At 52.3% G+C, this 22,900-nt stretch overlaps 1 protein-coding gene across 1 annotated transcript; it reads right to left on the reverse strand.

Moving 5' to 3' along the window:
• Positions 1-1,120: 1,120 nt before the first annotated feature.
• Positions 1,121-22,398, reverse strand: ssh2a (slingshot protein phosphatase 2a; the record flags this gene model as incomplete). Its single annotated transcript, XM_084461452.1, has 15 exons — positions 1,121-2,000; positions 2,112-2,521; positions 3,644-4,562; positions 5,528-5,728; positions 6,423-6,569; positions 7,134-7,180; positions 7,672-7,800; positions 8,491-8,584; positions 11,114-11,308; positions 12,273-12,338; positions 12,482-12,547; positions 12,682-12,803; positions 14,746-14,810; positions 15,211-15,320; positions 22,271-22,398. The coding sequence occupies 15 exons, from the start codon at positions 22,396-22,398 to the stop codon at positions 1,121-1,123; spliced, it is 3,579 nt and encodes a 1,192-aa protein (XP_084317578.1).
• Between the last annotated feature and the right edge of the window lie 502 nt (positions 22,399-22,900).

Below are 22,900 nucleotides of genomic sequence, written 5' to 3' on the forward strand. Positions count from 1 at the left end.
CCATCCCAGCGTTGTCCACTTTCTCCGGTGTGCTGGTGTCTATGAACCCCCCCCCCCACCCCCGTTTCCCCAGAAGTCAACCATCATTAAGCATAAAGAACAGTGTAACCAGCTCTGGTCTACCATCTGGAGTTGTGTCTGTGGGAAATGGACAGTGATTTTCACAGGCCAGTCAGTTCCTGCTCTGTCCACAATGGGGCTGTCAAGGCAAAGGCATCGCACAAAGTTGAACAGTGTTGTTCTGTACACACAAGTCACGTTGTATACAATTTATTTCAGTCACAGCTAAAATACAGAATAAAAAAAACAGATTTGTCCAGTTAAAAACAAGAATAAGGATGTGATGTCTGACATACCACACATACAGACCAGTAGCCAGGAGACAGACACAGACAGCATAACTAAAAACCAGTGCAAGAAAACTCCCCAGGTAAAAACAATGACTTGATTTTTTAATGACTGAAAAAAATATAAAAAATAAAAGAGTAAAGTGCATGTTTTGAGAAAACATCCCCTCATTTTAGTTTTAGAAACTAGAACTGCGTTTTACAAACCCTGAACAGGCAGAGGGGGGAAATGCACTGAAACACTCACACTCCTACACTAAGACACACACTCACACTGCCAACACTTAGACTCACACTCGGGCTCCGAACACTAAGACACACACTCACACTGCTAACACTTAGACACATACTCACACTGCTAACACTAAGACACATACTCACACTGCTAACACTAAGACACATACTCACACTGCTAACACTAAGACACACACTCACACTCCTAACACTAAGACACACTAACAGTATCTGTACCTGACGTCCAGTAATACCCATTCATCGATACACACGTAGATAGATACATATACACAACCTCAGGCTCAGAATATACCTGAGCATGAATGAATACGCTCAGCAACACTGAGTCAGACTGCACCGCAGTAGGCAGTCCTGACCATAGGGCATACCACATGCATGGATGTTCTCTCTCACAAACACACCCTCTCACACACACACACACACACACACACACACACACACACACACACACACACAACACACACACACACACACACACACACACACACACACACACACACACACACGGTCCAGTGAGGTCACATGGTGTTGTACAGCACAGTGTTCGTCCGTTTCTTGCGGAGCCTCCGCAGTTGGGGACCCTTCGCCTGCTGGCGCCCCGTTGCCGCGATGACCCCCTCCTCCCCCTCCTCCCGGGGGGGTGTGGGAGGGGGGTGGTGGGATGGCGGTGGTGGGCGGGATAGAGGAGGAGGAGGAGGAGGAGGAGGTGACCCCCCAGCAATGCTGTCCGTTAGCCCCGTGAGGGTGTGGTGGGGTTGGGGCGGGGGGCTCTGGGCCAAAACACGCTGCTTCTTCCAGGCGTCGTCCGGGCCGGGGGAGGGCGTGGCGGAGGGGGGCTCCGGAGGGAGGCAGGAGGAGGAGGAGGAGAAGGAGCAGGAGGCGGGGGGGGAACCGAGCTCCAGGTCATTCAAGTCGTTGGCGGAGAGCTCCAGGCGGTCCAGTTTGGCTAGGGAGGCGGAGCGCTTCATCAGGGAGGGGGTGGTCAGGCCGGCCTGGCGGATGCGAGCCTCGATCTCCATGGCCCTCTGCCACACCGGCGGCTCCCGGGGGGCCTGCGGGGGGGCGGCGCCGGCGGCCTCGTACAGGAAGGCTCGCAGCTCCCTCAGGGACTCCCGGATCCTCTCCGGCTCCCGGCCGCGGGGCAGGTCCGTGTCCGAGTCGAGCGACGTCACCCCCTCCAGCCACAGTAGCTCCCCAACGGGGGCATCCCGGGACGGCCGGCGAGGCGCGGGGGCGTGGCGGGTGCAGAGGGGGGCAGGGTGGGTGTCCATGTCCGAGGAGGAGCAGCTCAGCCCGTCGCCGTCGGAGTCCGACTTCGTCGCCCCTCCTTCTCGGGGGGGTCCCGGCCCGGCGGAGGGCGCTCGGCGCCGGGGGGGCATCCCCGCGACGCAGTCCGCGCTGGGGGGCGCGTGAACGGGGATGGTGAGGCCGGCCAGGAGGGAGGGGGGGCGAGGGGAGGGGTGGGGCGAGCAGGGGGAGGAGGGAGGCTGCTCTGCGCCGGGGGAGCACAGCGCGGGGGGGCGGGGTGGGAGGAGCTCCGGAGGGTCCGGCCCCCGCCTCAGCCTCTGCTCCAGCTGTCGGGTCGCCCGGCGCACCGAGCCCACCGGCCAATCGGCGGGGGGAGGCGTGGAGGGGGGGGGTGGCGGGTGGGAGGAGGAGGAGGAGGAGGAGGGGGAGGTCGGTGACCCCCGCGCCACCTTGCCGGTCTCCCGGTCCTCCTCCTCCTCGCCCTGGTCCGGGAGCGGGGGCTGGGGGGGGCTGCGGGGGGGAGGAGCCGGGTGGGAGATGGACTCGATCTCCGTGACGATGTGGCGGACTGACACTCCGTTGTCGTGAGGAGGAGGAGGATGAGGATGATGGTGGTGTGAGGATTTCTCTTGGCTGCCGGTGTCGCTGTCCTCTTCAGCCTGGGGAGAGATCTGAGAGAGAAAGAGAGAGAGAGAGAGAAAGAGAGAGAGAGAGACGGAGAGAAAGAACAAAAGGTAGAACATCACCACTCTGTCTGGGTAGGGATAATCGTCAGCTCAGTACAGGGTAGAAGGTGGCAGGAGAGCTGATGGATCTCTGCCCCATGGTGAAACTCATTTGTGGGGTTAGAACTTCCACTCCACTTCCACTGACCGGCTCCACTGAGCTTTCTAGGCTGGTTATCCCCTCCATAGCTCTGCTCTCGCCCAGAGACCGAGGATCACAGATGCTGACTGTGCAAACACACGTTCCTGTCGGGTTAGGGGTCTTTAACTGATCTAGCTCTGCTGCAGCTACCCATCAGCCATCTACCGTACCAGCTATCTACCGTATCAGCTATCTACCGTACCAGCTATCTACCGTATCAGCTATCTACCGTATCAGCTATCTACCGTACCAGCCATCTACCGTACCAGCTATCTACCGTACCAGCTATCTACCGTATCAGCTATCTACCGTACCAGCCATCTACCGTACCAGCCATCTACCGTACCAGCCATCTACCGTATCAGCTATCTACCGTACCAGCCATCTACCGTACCAGCCATCTACCGTACCAGCTATCTACCGTACCAGCTATCTACCGTACCAGCCATCTACCGTACCAGCTATCTATCGTACCAGCTCGGCTTCCAGGGCCGCCGTTCCGGTCCTAAGGGTTACAGATGGGGGATAAAAGGCAGAACAGATTCCTAGTGTGTGTAAAAACTACCTGACAATACAACTGATTCTGATAACTACTCTACAGTAGAACCTCAGAGATGCAAACGGTCCGGTCGACCGAACGAGTGTAAAAACGGAAATGGCACAAAACGTACTAGTATAGTTGATTATTTGATTGCAATATCAATGGCTTTCTGATTGTTATAGAGAGTATATAGAGGGTATTTACTGAGTGTAAGCGAAATAAATATTCTATTTTGGAAAATGGGTGTATTTTGACGTTGCGAACATTTCAGACATCTGAGCGACCCTCATTCCTGATGGGTTGGGATCTCTGAGGTTGTTGGGATCTCTGAGGTTCTACTGTCGTTGCATCTCCACAGTGGGCAGATGAAGCGCTGCTGTCTCACCTTCTCCTCCTCCTCCCGACCGGGGTCCTCCGAGGACGAGGACTGCGCCTCCTGCCCCTGAGGTGTCCGCTGGGCTGCCTGATGGGAAAGGCAGCGTGTGGCACCGTCCTGCGACAGGCCCAGGAACTTCTCTCTGGCGCTGAAGAAGTCGATGCTGTCGGTGCTGAGGCGGGAGGAGGAGCCTCGGGCGGCGGTGGCCGGCAGAGCGCCCGTCCCGTCCTGGCTGGGGTTGTTGTTGTCATCGCTGGGGTAAGGAGCCGGAGATGGGGGCGTGGCCGCGGGACTGACCGACATGGGTACGGGCCCCGCCCCCTCCCGTCTCTCGCCGAGGGGGTCCGACGGAGAGTCGCCACCCCCGGGCGTCTGAGACTCGCTGGAGACCTCCTCCGAGCTGGCGGGCGCGGGCAGGTCCAGGTACAGCTCCGAGGGACGGGGTTTGTGTTCAGGCAGCGGGCCGGACACCCGCGGGGGGTCCTGTGGGATGTGGAGAGCGGGGGGAGGGTGCAGGGCTGGGAGGGGCAGGGTCAGGACCATCCTCAGGGACAAGCTGTCCGATTTCTCCTCAGGCACTAGGTTGGCCGCCCGAGGCCTGGGCAGCGGGGGGAGGAAGGGGTCCTTGCGGTGCGGCGCCTCCTCCTGTGGCTCGCCGTGACCGTTGGCGATCGGCGAGCCAGAGGTGTGTGTGTCAGCGGGGGCGTCGGAAGGTTCAGCCGGGGCGTCGGTGTCGGCCCCCAGAGCCTGCAGCACAGCCACACCCAGGAAGTGATGTATGGAGGGCGGGAGATCGTTGTTGTTGTTGTTGTTGTTGAGGGGGTCCGCGCGGCCCGGCGAGTGGGGGGCCGGCTTACACAGCTGTTCGTGGCGCTCCGATAGGTCGCTTTCCGAGTGGGAGCGCCATAGTTTGTTGTGTCTCTGTTTGCTGTGGAGAGAGAGAGAGAGAGAGAGAGAGAGACAGACAGAGAGACAGAGAGAGAGAGAGGCGAACAGAAGCTCAGCTCAGTCATTAATCAAACTGGAAATAAGACTTACAGACAAACAGGGCTGAAAATTAACTTTTTGGCTCACCTGCCAAGGGGACTGGTAGATAAAAATCCACCGGCCAAGTATATTTTTTACCGGCCAAAATAATAAATTGCCTTTTTTGTCACATTATAGGCCTACATCTGTTTCAATTCGATGCCTCGAAACATTGCAATTCACAGAAATTCAATTATTAATTTCCATTCATTCACTTCCACGGTGTAGAATTATCCATAACTACCTAACTCTACACAAATATGCGATATAAATGATCCAAGCCTTAACCTCATGGTCTTTATGTGTTTATGAACAAAATACATACTGTAACCTATTCACAGCCTGTCATCATGTAAAGTAGTAGTCGACTGTAGTAGCGCGTGTCCTCTGAGGTAAATGGGAACGATTTTCTGTGCGCGAGTAGCCTCGCGTCACCAGTCTCTCCTAGTGCGCGAGGTTTCCGCAACAGTCATGTGACTGAAAACTTTATTTGGTGCAGCGGGGGAGCTATTTAAGTGCAACACGCAACACACAACAAACAGAACGCCGGTCTATGGCATGGATGTGGCGACATCACACGCATCATTTATTACATGACTCTATTGGTACAAACATTTACCCGCCAGCGTGGCGGATAGCCTCCGAAATTTAGTCGCCAAATGGAAATTTGACCCGCCATTGGCGGGTGTTAATTGTCAGCCCTGCAGACAAATGAATGGATGTCTGTGAGGGAGTGAATGTGCTTGTCTACACGTGCCCATAATAGGCAGGTGTGTGCGTCTGTATGTGTGTGTTTGTGTGTGTGTACTGTATATTTATGTATGCGTGTGTGTATATGTATGTGTGTGTGTGTGTGTGTGTGTGTACCTGGCCAGCAGGATGCCCTGGTACTCCTCCAGCTGCCTCATGAAGGAGGGGTTGGGCTTGGTGACCTGGCGGCGCTCCTTGACGTGGTGGAAGGCCGTGTCCAGGTCCCAGCCGTACTCCTTCATGGCGTAGGCGATCACCGTGGACGCAGAGCGGCTCACGCCCATCTTACAGTGGACCAGACACTTGGCCCCCGCCTTCCTGGAGAGAGCAGAGGATCACACACGTTACTGGGGGGGGGGGGACTAGAGAAAGGTAGAGAGAGATCAGAGAGAGAGAGAGAGGGGGAGGAGGAGACCTTTGAAATTAAGGCAAAATCAAGCATCAGGCCATTTCACAACATAAACATATATAAAATATCAACAAACAACAATTTTACAAATAAAAAGTGCACATCCTCCACAACACATACTGTATAACAGACATTAAAAAGCCAGCAATAGCATGTTATTAGCTACCGTACATAACACCCCACCCCCCCCCCCCCACCGCCACTTGGAGGACGAGAGACACACACTTGAGAAAGGGAGAGAGACAGAGAGAGACTAAAGAAAGGGAGAGAGGTAGAGAGAGGTAGAGAGACTAGAGAGAGAGGGGGCGGGGGGAGAGAGATCGAGAAAGAGAGACTAGAGAAGGGGAGAGAGAGACAGAGAGGTAGAGACTAGAGAGAGAAAGGGAGAGAGAAAGACTCAAGAAAGGAGAGAGAGACTCAAGAAAGGGAGAGAGAGAGAGGGAGAGACTAGAGAAAGGGAGAGAGAGTGAGAGACTAGAGAAAGGGAGAGAGAGAGAGAGGGAGAGACTAGAGAAAGGGAGAGAGAGAGAGTGAGAGACTAGAGAAAGGGAAAGAGAGAGTGGTAGAGAGAGAGACTAGAGAGAGAGCGAGGTAGCGTCTTACTTGGCCTTGGAGATGAACTTGTAGGTGTCGTTCCAGTACTCCAGCAGGTTGGTGTCCTCCTCGTCGTACACGCGGATGTTGTGGTACTCAAACACCCCCGGGAAGAAGTTGTCTATCTCCCGAGTCATGTTCAGTATGTAGCGCACACTGGAGGAGGAGGAGGAGGAGGACGAGGAGGGACATTAGACTAAACTCATCACTGGCTCTGCTTCGATGGGGAGTGTGGGGTTGTGGGCTGGGCTGGTTCGATGGGGAGTGTGGGGTTGTGGGCTGGGCTGGTTCTATGTGGAGTGTGGGGTTGTGGGCTGGGCTGGTTCTATGGGGAGTGTGGGGTTGTGGGCTGGGCTGGTTCGATGGGGAGTGTGGGGTTGTGGGCTGGGCTGGTTCTATGTGGAGTGTGGGGTTGTGGGCTGGGCTGGTTCTTTGTGGAGTGTGGGGTTGTGGGCTGGGCTGGTTCTATGTGGAGTGTGGGGTTGTGGGCTGGGCTGGTTCTTTGTGGAGTGTGGGGTTGTGGGCTGGGCTGGTTCTATGTGGAGTGTGGGGTTGTGGGCTGGGCTGGTTCTTTGTGGAGTGTGGGGTTGTGGGCTGGGCTGGTTCTATGTGGAGTGTGGGGTTGTGGGCTGGGCTGGTTCTATGGAGAGTGTGGGCTTGTGGGCTGGGCTGGTTCTATGGGGAGTATGGGGTTGTGGGCCGGGGTTCTGAATCTCTTACCCGCTGTTCTGTAGCTCCTCCAGGTTAGACGCGTTCCACTCTGAACCCTAGACACAGCAGACACACAACTCAGACAACTATTATACTCTGAACCCTAGACACAACAACACACACCCAGCTCAGTAACTATACTCTAAATCCTAGATACATGTACAGTATAATCCCTACAGATAAACAGCTAGAGAGAGAGAGAGAAAGAGAGAGAGGGGGGGAGAGAGAGGGAGAGAGAGAGAGAGAGAGAGACACAGAGAGAGAGAGAGAGAAAGAGAGAGAGAGGGAGAGACGGGGGGAGAGAGAGAGAGAGAGAGAGAGAGAGAGAGAGAGGGGGGGAGAGAGAGGGAGAGAGAGAGAGAGAGAGAGAGAGAGAGAGAGAGAGAGGGAGAGACACAGAGAGAGAGAGAGAGAGAGACACACAGAGAGAGAGAGAGAGAGAAAGAGAGAGAGAGAGAGAGAGAGAGAGAAGGAGAGAGAGAGAGAGAGAGAGAGAGAGAGGGAGGGAAGGATGGAGGGGCAGTGTTGTTCTGACAGGAAGTCTCACCAGGTAGACGTGGTCAAAGATCTCAGTGGGACTGTCCATCTGGCCCAGGATGACGATCATCTCGTTGTCGATGAACTCCTTGAACTCCCTCAGGTTGCACACCATCTGCATCTCCAGCTCCGTGCGGATCTGAGGGGAGGAGGCAGAATGGCTCAAACACTAGTGTGTGTGTGTGTGTGTGTGTGTGTGTGTGTGTGTGTGTGTGTGTGATAATGATATCCACTGTGCAGCAGAAGACAAGTGCAGACTCAGAAAGGAGAGAGTTTCCACCAAAAACACCCAAACTAAACCAAGACCACCACCCTCACCCCTGAACACACTGGACCACCCTCACCCCTGAACACACTGGACCACCCTCACCCCTGAACACACTGGACCACCCTCACCCCTGAACACACTGGACCACCCTCACCCCTGAACACACTAAACCACCACCCTCACCCCTGAACACACTAAACCACCACCCTCACCCCTGAACACACTGGACCACCCTCACCCCTGAACACACTAAACCACCACCCTCACCCCTGAACACACTGCACCACACTAAACCACCACCCTCACCCCTGAACACACTGCACCACACTAAACCACCACCCTCACCCCTGAACACACTGGACCAAAACATGCGGCTCCAGGATTGGCTTCTCCGCCCACCTGAAGACCCAAAGGACCAAGCAGAAGGACAGTCCTACTCCACCCAGAGTGACCGCCGATGATGACGGTGTGTGTGTGTGTGTATCTGTGTGTGGGGGGGTTCTATATGTGTGTGTGTATCTACATGTGTGTGTGTGTGGTGTGTGTGTGTGTGGGACCCACCTCCTTGGAGGTGACGTTCTCCAGGTCTTTCTGCATCATGATCTCTCTGAGACGGGTCTTGATCAGCCTCTCTGTGCGCTCTCTCTCAGTAGGCCTGTGGACGGACACACACACACACACACTTAGTACACACACACACACACACACAGTACACACCCTCCAACACTGAGCAAAGCAGACGTCAGAGTTTCAGGGCTGTGAGTGCCACAGTACGAGGGTTCACCTCTCTCACACACCACAGTGAGACCTGAACACACAACACACACTGTGTTCTCAAACCCCCTGAACATGAACAGGACTATCCACTCAACCCGCTGGCTTTCCACACACTGTTTCTCCAACTCCCTGAACATAACAGGACTATCCACTCAACCCCCTGGTGTTCCAACACGCTGTGTTCTCCAACCCCCTGAACATAACAGGACTATCCACTCAACCCCCTGGTGTTCCAACACGCTGTGTTCTCCAACCCCCTGAACATAACAGGACTATCCACTCAACCCCCTGGTGTTCCAACACGCTGTGTTCTCCAACCCCCTGAACATAACAGGACTATCCACTCAACCCCCTGGTGTTCCAACACGCTGTGTTCTCCAACCCCCTGAACATAACAGGACTATCCACTCAACCCCCTGGTGTTCAACACGCTGTGTTCTCCAACCCCCTGAACATAACAGGACTATCCACTCAACCCTGTTACACTGAATCACAAAGCGTCTGACCTGAAAACATTCCATCACATATTAGTATCATCTGTATTATATGTGAACGCTTGTCTTAACGGCTGCAGCGTGGGAGAAAGACTTATTTTCCATTTGCTGAACAATAAAGTTGATCTTGAATCTTGACAATCGGACAAACGACAAAACACCCAGCATGTGACCACCCAACTACACAAGATTCCACCTCTCTCTCCGTCTCTCGGTCTCTCTCTCTCTCCGTCTCTCGGTCTCTGTCTCTCCGTCTCTCTGTCTTTCCAAAACTGCATGTAAGGACACATTTAGCCGTGTGACGTCATGCTGCCGGTACTGTAGCAACACATGCTCTGATTAGATCCCTAGAGACAGAGAGATCTGTCTCCTCTTTCTCACACACACACACACACGCTGACCATCTCTCCATAATAGAATAGAAGCCAGGGAATAAGTAGAATGACACAGGTGTGTGTGTGTGTGTGTGTGTTGCCCGAGAGACTGAGCCCTTACTGGCTGTGCTACCTAGAGAACACAGGGGGAAGAGAGAGAGACGGTGTTGATGTAAACACAGCTGAAAACGCTGGCTAGAGGTTCAACTCTCTCCAAGAAGACAGCTAGCTAGCTACCCCAGGGGCTTGAATTACCCTGCTACTGCCAGCAGTCTGCCCCTTAGCGCGCACACACACACACACACACACACACACACACACACACACACACACACACACACACACACACACACACACACACACACACACACACACACACACACACACACACACACACACACACACACACACACACACACACACACACACACACACACACACACACACACACACACACACACACACCCACCCACCACTGCCCTGGTTGTCCTTTCTCAATAAGGTGTTGAGTTAAAGGCAGATTGACCTACATACTCACATCTACTTCAACCCATAACTCAATAGCATGCACAAGCCTTGAGAGCATTGTCAGAAGAATCAACAAACACTCCTATTGTCTGTGTGTTTAAGTGTGTGTGTACAGTACCAATGCCTAACCAGGGTGTGTGTGTGTGTGTGTGTGTGTGTGTGTGTGTGTGTGTGCTTGCGTGCACGTGTCTTTCCACAGTGCAGGCGCCAGGCTTATACAGACTAAGCCAGGCATTTCTGATATTATCAAAGAAGAGTTCTCTCTGTTCTCCCCCTCGCGACCTGACCTCCGTCTCCTCCATCTCTCTATCCAGGGACATCTTCTCCACCTCCATCATCCCTCCTTCCTCTCTTCCTCCTCCCTACCACCTGCCTCCGTCCCTCCGTCCGTCCGTCTGTCTATTAGTCTACCTGTCAGGCTGGCCTGTGTGTGTGTGTGTGTGTGTGTGTGTGCGCGTGTGTGTAAGCGGAGCTGCTTCCCGGAGGGGCTATTTCCGTGGTGCCAGGAGCCAGACGGCCAGAGGAGCTGCAGCAGAGCCGGCTCTGGAAATAGGCAGCCGGGTCCGGACCGGCCCGGGAACTTCCCCAATACAGAAATACCCTGATCACTGGGTCACGGGGGCTAGGCCAGGCTCACAGCCAGCCAGTCAGCCAACCAGTCAGCCAGTCAGCCAGTCAGTCAGTCAGCCAACTAGTCAGTCAGTCAGTCAGTCAGTCAGTTCAGTTCAGTTCAGTTCAGTCAGTTCAGTCAGTTCAGTCAGTTCAGTCAGTTCAGTCAGTTCAGTCACTTAGTTCAGTTCAGTCAGTCAGTCACAGTCAGGTTGAGAAATCTAGCTCAGAGAACTGGGTGGTACCCTGTCACATCCTACTAGCCTCAGCTAACACCCTGTACACGGAAGTTGTGCAACATGGATGTCTCGGTGTGAGTGCGTCTGTCCTGAGCGACCTATAAACGCGTGCCTGCGAACGGGCGTCGGTGTGCGCTGACCGCCGCCCACCCCCGCTACTCACACGTCGGTGAAGAGCACCGGGGAGTCGGCGCGGTGCGACTGGACGTCCTGCATGGCGTTCCACTCGTTGATGCAGAGCTGGTCGGAGGTCAGCCGGCTCTGGTAGTAGCTGACCCACGTCAGGAACATGCTGCCCGGGTAGTAGTTGTGGCAGCGCGCCACCTCGCACGCCTTGTGGAGGGACTGCAGAGCTGACCTGAGGAGGAGGGGGGAGGGGGAGAGAGAGGGGGGTGGGGGAGATGGAGAGAGGAGAAGAGGGGGGGTGGAGAGAGGAGGAGAGGGGGATTGTCAGCAGAGGAGATAATAAGAGATAACCAAGTGGGAGGGATAAAACAAGGATGTGAGGATGAGAGGGGGATGGTAGGATGAGAGAGAGGATGGTAGGATGAGAGGGTGGTAGGATGACAGGAGAAAGGAGGAGAGAGAGGAGGATGGATGGATGAGTGGAAGGAGGAGAGGGAGGATGGTAGGATGAGAGGGTGGTAGGATGACAGGAGAAAGGAGGAGAGAGAGGAGGATGGATGGATGGATGAGAGGAAGGAGGAAGGATGGATGAGAGGAAGGAGGAGAGGGAGGATGAGAGAGGAGGAGGAAGACGTCTGGGGAGACAAACCAGCTGAACAAGCTGGTGAGGAAGGCCTGCTCTGTTGTGGGGAAACAACTGGACAGCCTGGAGTCTGTGGTGAGAGGAGGATGAGGGACAAACTGAAGTCTATTCTGGACAAACTCTCAAGTCCCCTCTGTGAGCTGTGGCAGATAAGAAGCACCTTCAGCCACAGGCTCATCCCACCCGGGGGCAAAACTGAACGGTTCAGACACTCCTTTGTGCCAGCGGCCATCAGACATATAATCATGTCTGAGCGCTCATGAGTGTTGTTGATGTGTGCATGCATGTATACATACAGACTGTATGTATATGTATATATGTATGCATACTGTTTGTACACATTTCTTGTAATTGAATTGAATCTATTATGCATATTTTCTATGTATATTCTTTATTCTGCTGTACGTTTTCCCACTGCTGTTGAAACAGCCAGTTTCCCCCCAGTTAATATTATTAAAGTATCTAGGAAGGATGGAGGAGAGGAAGGAGGAAGGAGGAGAGGAAGGAGGAAGGAGGAGAGGAGGAGAGGAGGAGAGGAAGGAGGAGCACTTACCACATGGCCTGGACAGACACGGGTTTGAAGACGTGGACCCTGTTGACTGTGGACACACTGAAGCCCCTGCACACAGACGCACAGTCAGACGGACAGAGACTAAATCAGCCCGTCTGAGAGACAGACATACAGACAGTGTGTGTTTGTGTGTGTGTGTGTGTGTGTTTGTGTGTGTGTGTGTGTGTAAGAAGAGAGAGAGAGGCTCTTACCCATCTCCGTCCAGGTGTATCAGGGTGTCGCTCCACAGAGGCAGAACCAGGCCGACCGAGCATGAGCTGCGCACACACACACACACAAACAGACACACACAAAGAACAAGACATCCTTTATTGCAATGTGCTCTTGTTCCTTTAACCAGCAGAGTGTCATATCATGTTTTGGTGCAGTCTCTAGTGGGGCTGAGACTGACCTATCAGAGCAGGTGAAGTCCATCCCCAGCACCACGCTCTCCTCGGTATCCTCTCTCCCATTGGTGGACACCACCACCATGTAGCGCGTGCTCTGGGGGTAGGCGCTCTCCAGACGCACGGCCTGAAGACGACATCAACACACACTCAGTCAAGCCCTCGAACATCCACTATCAACAGAACTGAATTACAGTTGCACGTGTGTGTGTGTGTGTGTGTGTGTGTGTGTGTGTGTGTGTGTCCGCGCGCATGGGCGATTTTATAGGGGGGGCAGGGGGGGGCAAGTGCCCCCCCTAATTGTCCAGCCCAACTCTTTTTATAAAAATATTTATTTTTATTTTTTACTAATTAACACAATTATTAAATACATAATTTTGGTTTGTACCAGTTTGTGTTAGGTCATCATTCATTTTGAAAGTGTATTCATTACTTAAACTAGGCTACCTTATATATATATATTCATAATCCATCAATGGCACAACTCGTCCGTCGACCTCAACTATTTCCGGTTTGATCTGTTACCGCAAAAAAATGAAATCTGACTACTGCTCAGTGCTCAACAAGCTACAACTAGCCAACCTGCTCACAATGGCGAAAAGAGCTATAAAACCAATTGACCACTTCTTCATAAAAAAAATTAAACTGGCAATGCTAATGAAGAAGCTACCACTCGAAATGACACCGCAGCAGGTGCAATCGAATGCAGAAGTGCTCCAGAGGCTATCGAAGCTAGCACTAGCAACATCACCATCGGCGAGGAAGCTAGCACCAGCAGGCAGTTGCAGTTTGATGTTGTGATGTTGGGTATGGCCTAGTGCTCGGTCATAAGGTCATATTGACATGCTCATGGTGTCTAGATGAAGTTTGATGTGTTGTGCATATTGAATTGTCATACGGATTTCTTATTAGCATACTGTTCACAACTGGCATTCTTTGTAAATAGATGGGACGGGAGAACTGTTTTTTTTTTCCTCACGTCAAAATGTTGCCACCCCCTACTCCCAGAGGGTAAAATTGCCTATGTGTGTGTGTGTGTGTGTGTGTGTGTGTGTGTGTGTGTGTGTGTGTGTGTGCGTGCGTGCGTGCAGGGCTGAAAATTAACTTTTTGGCTCACCTGCCAAGGGGACTGGTAGATGAAAAAATCCACCGGCCAATTATATTTTTTACCGGCCAAAATAATAAAGTGCCTTTTTTGTCACATTATACATCTGTTTCAGTACTTTTCATTCTGATAATAGTATTATGTTGAATACATGCTTAAGGAGACATTGCAATTCATAGAAATTCAATTTCCATTCACTTCCACGGTGTAGAATTGTCCATAACTACCTAACCCTACACAAATATGAGATATAAATGATGATCTTTATGTGTTTATGAACAAAATACATATACTGTAACATATTCACAGCCTGTCATCATGTAAAGTTAAACCTGAGCTGGATGACCAGTGAAGTCAGTCAAGGAGGAACCAGTACCGTCTTCAGAGCTTATAAGCTACATGACAAGCGATCAAAGACATCCCTTCTGAGAAACAGTGGCTTGGTATGCTATGGAAGCCCAGAGACAGGATGGTACACATCTACTGTAGGTGTCGACGCGTCCTCTGTAGTAGCGCGCGTCCTCTGAGGTAAATGGGAACGATTTTCTGTGCGCGAGTAGCCTCGCGTCACCAGTCTCTCCTAGTGCGCGAGGTTTCCGCAACAGTCATGTGACTGAAAACTTTATTTGGTGCAGCGGGGGAGCTATTTAAGAGCAACACACAACAAACAGAACGCCGGTCTATGTGGCGACATCGCACGCATAATTTATTACATGACTCTATTGGTACAAACATTTACCCGCCAGCATGGCGGATAGCCTCTGAAATTTAGTCGCCAAATGGAAATTTTACCCGCCATTGGCGAGTGGCGGGTGTTAATTTTCAGCCCTGTGTGCGTGCGTTGTGGATGTGCCCTGATGTACTGGCCAGGCAGATGTCTGTGTTTCTGTGAGTGTGTGTGTGTGTGTGTGTGTGTGTGTGTGTGTGTGTGTGTGTGTGTGTGTGTGTGTGTGTGTGTACTGACCAGGCGGATGTTGTCCTCAGGTCGCAGCACAGTGTACATGGTCTGGAGGTGCTGCTGAAGGTCACCTGGGGGTCACAGTTCATCGTCAGTCTTACACACACTGTCACACAATTCTACTGTAGACACACACACTGTCACAGTTCTACTGTAGACACACACACTGTCACAGTTCTATGTAGCATTGTCACAGTTCTATGTAGCATTGTCACAGTTCTATGTAGCATTGTCACAGTTCTATGTAGCATTGTCACAGTTACACTGTAGCATTGTCACAGTTCTATGTAGCATTGTCACAGTTTTAATGTAGACACACACACTGAAGTATGCAGATCATATCTAGACATCCTACATGCGCACACACAAACACAGACAAATAATCTCTTCCATTAAAGTCAAGGACTAGGCAGTGAAAAACATACTTTAATAGCATGTCTGCGTGTGTGTGTGTGTGCTGGAGGAGCGTACCTGTGTGTTTGTCCCTCTGGCTGACACTGGAGTCTGAAGAGGGGGAGGAGCCATTTCCACGAGGCAGGAAGAGGGCGGCGCCTTTCACGGTCAGGAAGCTCTCACTGATACTGAGAGAGAGAGAGACTATCACTGATACTGAGAGAGAGAGACAATCACTGATACTGAAAGAGAGAGAGAGACAAACACTGATACTGAAAGAGAGAGAGAGAGAGAGAGAGAGAAAGAGACAAACACTGATACTGAAAGAGAGAGAATCACTGATACTGAGAGAGAGAGAGAGAGAGAGAGAGAGAGAGAGAGAGAGAGAGAGAGAGAGAGAGAGAGAGAGGCGAACAGAAGCTCAGCTCAGGAAGCTGCCTGTCACTGATACTGAGAGAGAGAGAGAGAGAATCAATCACTGATACTAGTAAGAGAGAGAGAGAGAGAGAGAGGACAGCGAGAGGAGACAGAGGCGAGAGAGAAGGGAAGACAGAAAAGAGATGAGGGAGAGAGAGAAGGGGGAAGAGAGAGAGAAGGGTCACTGGTCGGTCACACAGAGACAAGGTTCCAGACGTGGGTCGGACACACAGAACCTCATTCATGGTGTTTAATGTGGTGTCTGAAGCCCGACAGCAGGATGACGAGGGAGGGCAGTCCGGACAGAGGACAGACAGACGGAACCATGTGTGCTCAGAACATCATGTTCTCCTCGGGTCCTGCTCCCTCTCACAGCTGCAGCATGCGGGGGGGCTTGGGACCCCCCCTCCTCGGTACTGCTGTCCGAGGAGTAGCTTATATGGGGAACAGGGGGGTCCAATTGTTCAGGGCAGGGCCCTCGAGGAGTCTTTATTTCGCCACAAGGCAAGTGACACACAACTACACACATGCAATCAGGGGTCGCCGGTGGAAATTGTTCTCTGCATTTCTCCCATCCAAGCCGTCCTCCTCCAGGGGCAGCCAGGAGGAGCAGTGGGCAGCCATCTTTCATGGCGCCCGGGGACCAAGTCCAAGTGCTCAGTCCAGGTCCTGTTCTGGGACCGGACTGAAGAACATCTGTTCTTCTGCATGTTTTTCATATGGGGTCTTTTGGGAGGAAACCCTTGCGAACACGGGAAGAGCATTACCTAGCCAACAGGAAATGAAGTCACCATGTGTACCGGGGATACCATCTTCTCCTTAACACAGTACTGGAGCTATGGTCAGATCACCATGTCTACCAGGGGTACCATCTTCTCCTTAACACAGTACTGGAGCTATGGTCAGATCACCATGTCTACCAGGGGTACCATCTTCTCATTAACACAGTACTGGAGCTATGGTCACTAAAGACACCGACTACAGACTCAAGAGGGACATAGCATGCGTGCGAGCGCTAAAACGACCAGGATTTCAGCCACATGCTCCTCCCACCCAGGTGCAATATGGAGCGGTTCAGAGGTTCCTTTGTGCCAGCAGCCATCAAACTGTATAACATTGCCTGAGTGTTCAAAGTGGGTATGTATGTATGTGTATTACTAGATATATCTATACAGCCTGGAAGTATGAGTCCTCCTAGATATATCTATACAGCCTGGAAGTATGAGTCCTCCTAGATATATCTATCACAGACTGAATGGATGTACATAATTATTCTATTCTATACTGAACACATGCTGTACATATGGATGCATATAGTCCCTGTTCTGCTCTTTTTTTAAGCGTACTAGTCTGTATCTAGTGTTCTTTTCAAACAGTGCTGTAATTCCACTGCTGTAATGCCAAATGCCCCCCTAGGGGGATCATTAAAGTATCCCTCTATCTGCTGTTCAGAGTCTTGTGATGGCATCCTGACCCAGGCCCAGTGATAAGCAGGCACTGCTTCTGACAGATGTCGGCTGACTGACACCCGCATGCGTCACGGACACATTCCCCTGTCCTCTGGTCTCTCTGTCCATCTCTCCCGCCCCAGGCCAGAACCACAGTGTGTCCCCTGTCCTCTGGTCTCTCTGTCCATCTCTCCTCCCCCAGGCCAGAACCACAGTGTGTCCCCTGTCCTCTGGTCTCTCTGTCCATCTCTCCCGCCCCAGGCCAGAACCACAGTGTGTCCCCTGTCCTCTGGTCTCTCTGTCCATCTCTCCTCCCCCAGGCCAGAACCACAGTGTGTCCCCTGTCCTCTGGTCTCTCTGTCCATCTCTCCTCCCCCAGGCCAGAACCACAGTGTGTCCCCTGTCCTCTGGTCTCTCTGTCCATCTCTCCCGCCCCAGGCCAGAACCACAGTGTGTCCCCTGTCCTCTGGTCTCTCTGTCCATCTCTCCTGCCCCAGGCCAGAACCACAGTGTGTCCCCTGTCCTCTGGTCTCTCTGTCCATCTCTCCTCCCCCAGGCCAGAACCACAGTGTGTCCCCTGTCCTCTGGTCTCTCTGTCCATCTCTCCCGCCCCAGGCCAGAACCACAGTGTGTCCCCTGTCCTCTGGTCTCTCTGTCCATCTCTCCTGCCCCAGGCCAGAACCACAGTGTGTCCCCTGTCCTCTGGTCTCTCTGTCCATCTCTCCTCCCCCAGGCCAGAACCACAGTGTGTCCCCTGTCCTCTGGTCTCTCTGTCCATCTCTCCCGCCCCAGGCCAGAACCACAGTGTGTCCCCTGTCCTCTGGTCTCTCTGTCCATCTCTCCCGCCCCAGGCCAGAACCACAGTGTGGAGGAAACTGCAGCCCCAGCAGAACCAGGACCCAGAGAGCCGGCCGTGACGCAACCTGAGCCTTGCCTGCTTCTGTAGAATCATCTCAGCCAGGATGGAGAGAGAGAGAGAAAGAAAGAGAGAGAGAGAGAGAGAGAGAGAGAGAGAGAGCAAAAACAGAGAACCGAACTCTGGCCCCTGTTGAGCTCATTTCCCATAACCCACTCACCTCTGACCCAGCCGTTTCCTCTCTCTCTCTCCCCATCTTTCGCTTTCTCTGTCTCTCCCCGGTCTCTCTCCACGTCTCGCTTCCTCTGTCTCACTTCCTGTCTCTCCCTCCGACACTCTCCATCCTCCTCCTCTGTTCCTAAATCCTCACTCCCTCCTCTCTCTCTCTCCTTTCCTCCCTCCATAGTCTCATCCCCTCTCTCTCGACACGTCTTCAGTCTTTATCTCCTCCAGTCTCAACGTACAGTACAGTGTCGTATACTGTACAGTAGCAAACGTGATTCTCTTTAGCCATCCCCTATCAGTGTTACTGTACCAAGTCAACGGTAATACAACACTGACCCCCTGCCTGACACACACACACACACGCACGCACACACAGGAATCTAAAACAAGGTGACAAGACATATCACTGTCACTGCAACACACTCTTGCTGTAGCTAAAAATATGATAGATGTATGCTATTGATAGACTGTGGTCACACTTAGCAGTATAGTAGTAGGCTTGAAGGGTAGAACAAGGCTATGTATGAATGTACAGTGTGTGTGTGTGTGTGTGTGTGTGGGTATTAGCCTACTGACTCTCAGCTAGCTGCCTGAAATACTAGGGGGAAGTCATTGATCGTTGGAGAGAAGTCCCTGTCAGCCTGCTGCCCTATCAGGGATTATCTGAGCAGAACCACTAGACGGGCCCACTCAGAAGCACGGCCCAACTATTCGGAACCAACCAGAACCGGCGTATTAGGATTCTAATCATCTCAAATAAGCCTGGGTGCTGGACCAGAAGGCTGTCGTGCTACAGCAGCACTCAGATGAATGTGTTAAGTAAGTTTCAAGCAAAAGATAAGAAAAACTTTATTGTCCATTAAATTGACATGTAATGGAAATGTGTCTTTGGCACTCTGGCAACACAGTATAAAACAACTATGATGCAGTATTTAGACATGAATCTACGTGTGTGTGTGTGTGTGTGTGCGCGCGCGGAGAGAGGGCATCAAGGATGAGACTGAGCCAGTTCTGGGTGTGGGTGACATTTCACAGTGCAGACAAGTAAGGGCATAGACCAGCCTGGACCAGACAGACAGACATAGGACAGACAGACAGACAGACATAGGTTCCCCAAGTAGGTTAGGTTAGAGGTGTGGGGGAGGGAAGGAGGGAGGGCGAACAAGGATGGTCGACCTGAATTGGTTAAGAGAGAGGGGGGAGAGGGAGAGAGGAGAGGGAGGGAGGGTCATCTTTTGGCATTCAGCAGCATAGCCAGTACTTGTTAGGGCAAACACAAGCATCACTATGTAAGGAGGGCCCCTCAGATAGCACACCCCTCGTACTAGCAGATAGCTGGGTGACCCCCACCTGTCCCTGACCATATTAGTCACTCTGAGGGCGCAGAGATAAATATAGGCCCAGGCTGCAGGCAGGCCCACTGAAGGCCTTCTGGAACTGGAGTTCAGAGGGGAGGGGGGTGAGTGAGTGAGAGTGAGAGTGAGAGTGAGAGACAGAGCCAGAGACAGAGCCAGAGACAGAGCCAGAGACAGAGACAGAGACAGAGACAGAGACAGAGACAGAGACAGACAGAGACAGACAGACTGAGAGACTGAGAGACTGAGAGACTGAGAGACTGAGAGACTGAGAGACTGAGAGACTGAGAGACTGAGAGGAGGTGAGAGGCCTGCATTCTATCACCTCTACAGATTAGGTTTGGCTGCTGTTGGACACAAAAAAAGGATGGGAATTAGTATGCTCTGCTACAGCAACTAGACTGAGGAGGAGGAGGGGAATGCCAGGGGAGGGAGGGAGAGAGGGAGAGAGGGAGAGAGGGAGGGAGAGAGGGAGGGAGGGAGAGAGAAAGAGACAGCCTTGTGAGTGGCTTGGCCCACCAGGCTAAAGATGAACCAGTGAGTTTGTTGAGTTCAACTGAGCAAATTCAGTCAGTGGTCAAGCGAGCCTCTTCCAAACCCTGCACACACACACACGCACGCACGCACGCACACAGACACACACACACACAGAGCTCTGAAACTATTCTGAGAGGAGGGAGGAGGGGGGGGGTATCCACGCAGTATATCAAACTACAGACAGGGAGTATATCAAACTACTGAAGGGTGAATGGGGTCAAGGCGTGACGCTAGAGAGAGAGACCGTTGAAACATTCAACTAACTGCATGTCTGAACTGGCCTCTAGTAATAATCAAGTACATATGGGGTCTCATACACACTCCCAGTTGTTGACCCACAGTAGGCTACACCCCCCCACACACACACGTTCAGCGGGTCACGTTTCTTTTCCGTTTCTCCAGCGAGAGCACACCCGCACAGAGGAGGAGCGCTGGGTCGAAAATTAGTGGGACTACGCTGGCGCTGTAGATTTCAGGTTTCCAGGTAGCGCTTCCCGCACACAGCCGGCTAGTATAGCACCGTAAACCTGTAATCACTGAGCCAGCCAGCTCATTACAGACTAGCTGACTCGCTCAGCAGACGACAGAACTTCCCATCCTCGTTTAGACGATGACAATAATCCACAGGTAGAGCTGCAGAAGTCCAAATGAGCAGGTTGGGTGCAGCGGTCGCAGAGGGCTGTGGTAAGGGTCACCGTTCACCTAGACGGGCGGTAAAATGCAACGAAATCCGGGCTAAAGTTCTCCCTTCAAAACAAGGAAGTTGAGATGTCAAACGTCCTGTGTCTGTAGCGTGTGCCTCCTCCCTGTATGTGTGTGTGCGCGTGTGTGCGCTCATGTCCTAACTTACAGTAAAAACCACCTTGTGCAAACTCAGTAGAGCTCAGACACAGTCCATGTCCTGGCCTACATAATGAAGACAACATGCTTTAAGACGCACTAAACTGGCTGTAAATCATCTTCAACAATCTTCAACCCCAAGGATACCCTGCCCCAACCAAGGCCCATGAGCTAGGTAGGGGATTGTACATCATGCCTCGGGCTAGGGGGGAAAAAAACATTCAGCTCAGCGGCCTGGCTGGCTAATAGCCCAAAAATATGTTCCACTCCTGACATTAATACAGTACAGGCCAGTGAGACTACTCTGTCCCGATCAAAACAGAGTCCTCCCAGCGAGCACATTCAACTCGGTAGTACTCTCGTGACCACAGAGAACGTATGCAAACGACGGAGGGCATTTCTGCATAGTGTCCTCGTTTAGCAGACTGATCAGAGTTGTGGCCAATAGTATTCAAACCAGGGGTCGTTCGTACAGGACAAACTGGTCCCATTATAACACCCGACCGGTGAAGCTTCCCAGGAACTGGAGCAGACGACGTCACGTGCTTCCTTCCTCTGCTCGCTATGCAAAACCCGTTATAATGTAAACAGCTGGAAGGCTGGAGCCAGCGTTGTCTGTACCCAGAATCCCTCTCTCCTCTCTCCCGCCTGCTGGGTTCTAATCACAGCTGTGGTGTTCGTTCGCTCACCTGAGACCCCAGCAGCCTGGCCTTCAATCAGCGGGCTAACATCTGGAGCTGGAGACCGCTCCCACAACCCGTTCACATCCTGATATCTAACCTCTGTGTTCCAGGAGCCTGGTGGTCAGCTAGGTCTGGACTCTTAGGCCATGGGGGTTTACAGTGTCTGACTGCACTTTAAAAACACCAGAGTTGTACAGTAGTTGGCTACTACAATGCCATGACTGAAGACTGAACAGTGTTCAAGATGATGGTACATGTTGCCTCTGGATGGAGATGATGGAGATGCTTACCCACTTGTCAGGGATTTGGGGAGGCAGTTCCTAAACGAATGGCTAGAAGACTTAACAGGAGGTGCTGAAAGCACCTTCACTCTGATACACTGCGTGTTAGTGGGGGGTGGGGTCAGGTGAGGTAAGATGGTTCTGTGACCAGGCTCAGAAGCAGCATGTCTTTATAAGGCTATCTGTCTAACAGAGAGGTTGAGCCTGTAATGATTCAGATCTCTCGTGCCGTCTTTTTTTTTCATTCTCAAAAAAAAAAGGAGTGTCCGTCAGATTACATCCTGTCGCGTGACGTCACGAAACGAGCACATTTACGGCAAATGGGTCATACATTGAGCAATGCAACAAATGTTGCAACATTGTAAAGCAATAGTTAAAAGTAATACGTCAACAGTTATGGCTGGAAAGGCAGTTTAATGACAAAATTCTCTAACATTCTCAGAGGCTACAGAAGCTGCTGCACGGTGAGATTCTAACGCAATTAGGAGCAACTCACAGCTGGTTGATCTGGTTCTGAGACACGACCGCGTTGTCCGAGAAGTAGGGCACCATCCTGGCCCCGCAGCACGAGCAGAAGCAGGCCTCCACGCCGCTCCCGGGGGCGGACACGCTGCCCAGGGTCATGGCTGGACAGGACGGTCCAAAGCAGCGGTCGTTCTCACTCCACTCCGACCATGTTCAACGCTTAGCAGTCCAACGAACCGGATGAATCAGCGACAGATGTGTACGTAGTTATTCATCCAATTCTGCTATTCCATCCAAAAATGCCTAACAAAGCAACGTCCAAGACGAACGATATTGATAGATGTGTTTACTTCAATAAGAAACAAATCTCATAAAAAAGACTCGGGACAATATGTTCCTTGCGGTATCAAAAAAAAGGGACAGCTTAGATTTACCCAAAGCACCTCCCCGGTTTATCTACAGGTAAACTAAAAGAACACCCCCCCAGTGTCTTAAAATCACGATATCAGCCGAGGTCTGCGTGTTGCTCCGTGCCTGCTAACTACAGCACGAGCACCTGACTTCTAAATGGGACGCGGACAAGCTGTGCCCCAAACTATCCCGCAGCTCCGGAGGGGGAGGAGCCGCAGACATGTGCTTCAGAGGGCCCAGCGAGGGGGGG

The sequence above is a fragment of the Borostomias antarcticus genome, assembly GCF_949987555.1.
Source record: "Borostomias antarcticus genome assembly, chromosome: 1".
Classification (NCBI taxonomy): Eukaryota; Metazoa; Chordata; class Actinopteri; order Stomiiformes; family Stomiidae; genus Borostomias; species Borostomias antarcticus.